We start from the raw sequence: 6281 nt of genomic DNA, 5'->3' as shown, positions 1-6281 counted from the left end.
AAACATCTGCTCCCCTCTTTATTCCTCAGCCTTCACCACTGAGTTGATAAACACATCTATCACTGGACCACTGACTGACACACAACAGAGAGGAAGTGGGAGACAAACGATGGATTCACCTATGTCTGTGGGGCTGGTCTCAGGCATGTCACTTAATCACAACGGGGTTGTTTTCTTCTGGTTGATGGGTTAAACCCATTCCTGAAGGGAGGTTCCTTCCTCACTTCTACATGTAGGCTAGGCTATTGCCACCTGTAAAACCCCACGAATGTACAGGAAAACACATAATACAAAATCTGTACTTGAGGTTAGTAACCTGCTATAATATTGATTCAGTCTATGTTTTGTTGCCTCCTGTCACTTCCATTATCTGTGACACAGGAAGTATCACTTGGCATCCCATTACAGTTGCCCTTTACTTATTAATTAAGATTATTTTCTTAATTTATTTATTAAGGCGTGTTAGCCTGCAAACAGTCTGTTACATTTTATATTGGTCCAATTGTTGTAACAGCACGAAAATAACATTTACACACATGCAATGTCTATTTGTCAGAAATAATATTGTGTTTGAATAAAAGCTAGAAACTGTTTGATCTCAAATTAAAACAAAAAGCAGGTTAAGTATCAAGCTCGATGCTGTTGTTACACATGATGATTCATGTTTAATGAAGAGACAATTAAATTACAGTTGCCCTCCAGCAGTGCTGCCGGCTTTTAACAAGTCATCGGGGATGGCAAACGTGAGAGGTGACAGTCAACTATCGCGAGAATACAAAGTTTTACAACCGTTGCTCATCGCGAGACTATCATCCAGTCCTCTGCCTGAATCCAGCTGGTAGCCTGCCTGCCGTTGAGGGGTAAGTGTGAATGAGTTACAAACGGTGGAAAATGCTCAAAGATGTATGCAAGTAATAAAGGTTCCTGCAGCGAATGTGTCGCTGTTTTAACGCCAACTAACGCGTCTTGGTAAACGAAATGCCGTTAATCGACGACATCAGGCCGACTGGTGCGCTGGTCGTGACTATACGACTGTAATGTAAAAACATTTTCAAATACTGAAGACGTTAGCAAGCTAATATTGACGCTATCTTAACTATGCTCAAATAATTATCAATTCAAGCTATATATACGTAATTTGGCTCATTTAAATGCAACGCCTGCTTGGACTGCAGCATCATACGTCTTCCCCTCGCGTTATGACAGATGTACGATGGATGTGCGGCCACTGCAGTTGTAAAATGCTATGGTAGCAGCTACAGCGTGTGCATTGATATTAATTCATGGACACGTAGTCAGTGAAAGCCTCAGTTACAAGCATCATCAAAAATAAGCGCTTTCTAGAGTAGAAGGGGGACACCTATACTAGCAAAGAAAAAGACTGCCCCTTAGGTATTTTGTTAGTCCAAGTTGACAGCAGTGTTGGCCTGTTAAAGGGGCCATACCAAGACAGAAAAGTCAAATTCAATCAGAATAATTATTCATATTAATTAGTAATTTGTTCACTTGCATGTAATTTGCCTTGGTATGTTCGGTGCATACACTAAACATATACAAACGGAATAAACAATGGAGAAAAGTACTGCAATAGTCAAGAACATTGATATAGAATAGAAACATGTTTTAAAAAATACACTATAACAAATATGTACAATATAACTGTTTTTTTAAGGTCAGCTTTGTGCAAAAATATGAAGAGTGCACAGTGTAATATGTGCAATGGTCAGGGATAAAGCCTCTCACCTAAAGCTATAGTCTGTGTGCACCATAGGCCTTATCTCACAACCTGAGGTTACGTGTCATTTAATGTAATACAAATTGATGTTTACACTGGTAGTTATTCAATAGCCATCAAATAGCATAAAGGTTGTTACTCTGCACCACATGAAAGCTGATCCGCATAACAGAGATGCAGTACGGAGGCCAGTTTCGCCTGCAAGCTGTGTACAATGTAAAGCAAAAGCCTTTAAGTTAGGTCAGCCGCCTGCAGAGGTGCGAAGTATACTTTTACTGGCTTTCCTATGAGGTGGCTTCAAACCCTAACCCTAACGAGGTGGTAATGTTGAGAGTTGCTTTTGAAGAGCTACTGTGTCTCACCGCATGATTTATTTGTGTGGTTTTTGACTTTCTATGCTTCACACAGTTTGTTTTGATGGCTTTGTTGCTATATATGGAAAGTGCTTTCTTCAGTTCCCTGTGTAACAGTTCTGTTGCAGTTGAGGTGAGAGTCGCCTTACGTCATGGGAAACATCTTTGGCAACCTTTTGAAGAGCCTGATAGGCAAGAAGGAGATGAGGATTCTCATGGTGGGGCTGGATGCTGCTGGGAAAACCACCATCCTCTACAAGCTGAAGCTGGGGGAGATCGTCACCACCATTCCCACAATCGGTGCGTGAGCCGCCTGATAGGTAAAACACCTGTCACTGGGTTCTTTCAGCTTGTGTAACTCATTTTGATTTGATTTTTGTATTCAGGTTTTAATGTAGAGACGGTGGAGTACAAGAACATCAGTTTCACTGTGTGGGACGTGGGTGGCCAGGACAAGATCCGTCCCCTGTGGAGGCACTACTTCCAAAACACCCAGGGTGAGCCGGACCAGCAGCTTCTCAGATGATGCGCTAGCTGGCCTTGTTGGAGTTAACAGGTTCCCTCTGTCCTGTGGCAGATCTTGCAGCACACGCTCGCCCCCAGCACCTGAGTGCACATCTGAGTAATGCTTTAAAGAGGTCATTAGCAAACAACCTCAAACTGCTGTTTATTATCATCATCTTAGTCATGTTGAAAGCCTCTGCAATGACTACATTCCGTTTGGCAATATGTTTTTTTTTAACAATATGACGTCAGCATATTGTTAAACAGTGGGAGGAAACTGACTCGGGGATAGTAGACCCGATGGTTTTGTTTTGATTAACCCTTAAAAAGACATGTATCTCACCATGCAGGGTTGATCTTTGTGGTAGACAGCAATGACCGTGAGCGGGTGAACGAAGCTCGTGAGGAACTGATGAGGATGCTGGCTGAGGACGAGCTGCGGGATGCTGTCCTTCTCGTCTTTGCCAACAAACAGGTACAGGCTTACTTGTCCCCTCTGTATTCCTTGTTTTCTGCACTTTCCCACTAACTGAGGCATCCTGCTTGACACACCTGTGATTTTGTTCAGGACCTGCCCAATGCCATGAATGCAGCAGAGATCACAGATAAGCTGGGCCTGCACTCTCTACGCCACCGCAACTGGTACATTCAGGCCACTTGCGCCACCAGTGGAGACGGTCTCTACGAGGGTCTGGACTGGCTGGCCAATCAGCTGAAGAACAAAAAGTGAAGAGTTTGGTCAGTAGAGTGGGGAAGAGCCTGGTGCCAGCTCCAGATAGTGGTTATATTTGATCCATTGTGTTTACATGGAGAGGCTGTGCTAAAAAAACTCCCAGAGGGGTGACTCTCAATGGCTTTCTCCTCCCCAAAATACTTGTTTCATTTTGATTAATTTCATTTGTTTGGATCTGTGGTGAGCGTTTTTAAATATTTACAAACAAATTATGTTGAAGTTGACCTAAATGACTTACATTCTACACGCTGAATACATAAATATCAGGATGTAATTGTACAATGTAACTGTAAAGGCATATGTATTTCCCCTACTTTGCAGTCTCTTTGACCTTTGGCCTCAATCCCCTTTTAATTTGTTCAGAAAACGTGATGATGTAGACGGTCGAGATGGCAAAGCAACCTTCCCTCAGATACATTACATTTAATGTAAATTATAACGAATGTCATAATAGTATAGTGGGAGTACTATCTTAGAATAATATCACATTGTTTGAAAGCCGTATACTCATAGAGGCCCTGATAAATGTAAAGTTGTCATTTTCTGTCCAAAATTATCTTTTACCATCAAATTATGTGCTTAAGAGCTCAATTTGTGCTGGAAGAAATTTGTGTTATTTTAGATTTTATGCAAATGTAGTTATTATTAATTATATGTTAAGTTATTAGACACAAAACCTAATGACATACTGGAAAGACAAAACGAATTATATTTTTGTCAACATGTGTTTATTTATTTATTTATTTATTTATTTGTATTTTTTATTGGTCGTTTATTGGTTTTATCTTGTAAGTGCATTATATGGTTTCTCTCCCTTTATTGCAATGTGCATTTACTGCTAAGGCAGCTAGTGAAAAAAGAAGCCCAATCTGCATGGAGATGGAGATGGAGTTGATCCCAGTACTGGCTCATGGGCTTATTGTAAGAGCTGTGAACTACTGCAAGCCGTTGTTGTAAATAAAATAAGAAATTGTTCTTGGTTGACTTGCTCGGCTCAATAAAGGTTAAAATGATTTGTCTGCCAGCAGCAAGGTGTGATAACTGAACTAATACAGATGACAGAACAGGCACACTGTACCAGCTCTGTGGCAGAGAAGAAAATGCTGCCACTGGCCTGTGGAGAGTGATGCAGTGGAGCATGAGATTGGCAATATCAGACAGCTTTCGTGGTTTATGAATGTTTATTTTTCAAGTCAGTTTGCGCGAGCAGCTGCACTATATCCGTCAACAGAACTCACCTTGCCTGTCGTCCTGATTTATTCATACCTAATTGACGTGACTTTATTTGTGATTCTTGTGTTGACCGTATCTCTGTATTATGTTGCACAAAATAACTCTAAATGCATAATTGTTGTACAAAATACAATGTCTGTTTTTTTTCTTGTATTTTTGAATGGAGAGTATTTATTTATTTTGGACCAAAAGGCACTTGTTGATTTTAGTGTAGTTTTTTTATGCTAACTAGATCAGACCGTTGTCTTTTTGAGTGTTTACACAAATCACGTAATTGAAAAATATATAGGAGAGAGGATGATAATACTGCATCATAAGGCATGTTAATACTGTACAAGATCTGTAATAAAAGTGAACTATAATAGCCCGTTTCCTCAGACTATATTTGTTAGTCTAAATTATGGCTGCTGGAACAATGCTGTACCGATAAATGTTATGGATGTAGTGTCAATTTTACCAAACAACCTTCCGATATGCAAAAGCATGCTTTTCTACATCATCGCAACTGTATTTATGTTTATGTAACAAGAAAAGTATACCAGGGTATTCACGGTCAAATAGGAAGTGTTGGTGATACAACTGTAGATATTGGGGTCAGTGTGTTGGCAGATATGTATAACTGACAGCAGCTTGTGTGTGTGATGTGCCCTCTATTACATTCATTTTGGTGTGAAAATTGTTTTTGTGGCCTTATATTGCCAGTAGTTTAGTTCTCTTTGATAACAGGTTTGTATGTTGGAATGTCCAGCATTCAAGTATCTCAGCTATGATCTGAAACACTGATGCACTGACAGAACTGTTGTGGCTTAACATCCTTCTTTCAATGACTAAAGGCAGATTTTAAGTAGAAAAATGTTGAAAAGCAAGACTGCATAACATTCCAACTATGAAGGTTATTCAAAAAAGGAATTTATTTAGTGAGTGGAAGATTATCAAGAGGAGGAAATAAAAACAACACAAACTGGTTTCAAAAGTATTGAATGATTTAATGATTCCTGGCACTAAGTCAATCAATCAATAAAAAGGCTGAAACATAGATTTGCTTGCCTTACTCAGTTTTTTCCTTGTTACCATACACACTTTGGTCAGGATTTAGCTCCTCAGTGGAGACCTTATATAAGATGGTGTTTATTTGTTCATATCTCAGCTTCCCCCTTCCCCCCCAATCAAACACAATTTATAGATCCTCTTAACACTTTTTATTTTTAAAACAAATAAGTAATTTGTGTCTGACATGGGTTTTAAACAAAAAGTTCTCCTATCTTGTTAAACATTCTACCAATTAAATCCACTCCTCCCTCATTGAAAAACCCAGAATCTATTGAATTATGTTAGCAGTCAAGATTTTGTCAAGATTATGACTTAAGGATACATTTTAAATGTTCATCGTACCAGTTGCCAAGTAAGATTGAAACCAGATTAAAGAAATGCAAATAATACAAGCTTGGTTATTGAAAATGTGGGAGCCGGGCTGGGACAGAGCTAGTCAAATAGGTGGGGAGGACATGGATCTTTGTCGCCTTTCTCTTTTGGCCTTTGCTAACTGCTGCCATCAAGAGAAGTTTGGCACAATCAGGTAGTTTCCCTGTGGAATTGCAGCACTTCACAGAGAGTAATTTTGTCTGGGCCAATCAGAGGTCCATGTTGGGTAGATTGCCGCTGTGTCTCCAGGGGTGTGACAGCAGTATGTGGGTCAGAGCTGCTCCCGGGGCCACCAGCCCCC

The 6281-nt window shown here is 40.0% G+C and overlaps 1 protein-coding gene across 2 annotated transcripts; it reads left to right on the top strand.

The window, feature by feature from the left end:
• The first annotated feature begins 740 nt into the window (after positions 1-740).
• Positions 741-5596, top strand: arf3a (ADP-ribosylation factor 3a). 2 transcript variants are annotated; one of them, XM_034877074.1, is made up of 5 exons: positions 741-860; positions 2206-2388; positions 2475-2585; positions 2943-3067; positions 3161-5596. In XM_034877074.1, the coding sequence occupies exons 2-5, from the start codon at positions 2241-2243 to the stop codon at positions 3320-3322; spliced, it is 546 nt and encodes a 181-aa protein (XP_034732965.1). In that variant the 5' UTR covers positions 741-860; positions 2206-2240; the 3' UTR covers positions 3323-5596. The 2 variants fall into 2 exon arrangements, with proteins under 2 accessions (XP_034732965.1, XP_034732966.1); XM_034877075.1 differs by having other exon boundaries at positions 765-860; positions 2217-2388.
• The last annotated feature ends 685 nt before the right edge of the window (positions 5597-6281 follow it).

This window comes from Etheostoma cragini, chromosome 7 (genome assembly GCF_013103735.1).
Source record: "Etheostoma cragini isolate CJK2018 chromosome 7, CSU_Ecrag_1.0, whole genome shotgun sequence".
In the NCBI taxonomy this organism is placed as follows: Eukaryota; Metazoa; Chordata; class Actinopteri; order Perciformes; family Percidae; genus Etheostoma; species Etheostoma cragini.
This window is presented reverse-complemented; position numbering and strand designations above follow the sequence as displayed.

What these genes read in the sequence shown, in the direction of transcription:
- arf3a (XM_034877074.1), top strand. Translation starts at nt 2,241, where the DNA reads ATGGGAAACATCTTTGGCAACCTTTTGAAGAGCCTGATAGGCAAGAAG. An exon ending in CACCACCATTCCCACAATCG is followed by an intron (nt 2,389 to 2,474) that starts GTGCGTGAGCCG and finishes TTTTGTATTCAG; the next exon opens with GTTTTAATGTAGAGACGGTG. An exon ending in CTACTTCCAAAACACCCAGG is followed by an intron (nt 2,586 to 2,942) that starts GTGAGCCGGACC and finishes CTCACCATGCAG; the next exon opens with GGTTGATCTTTGTGGTAGAC.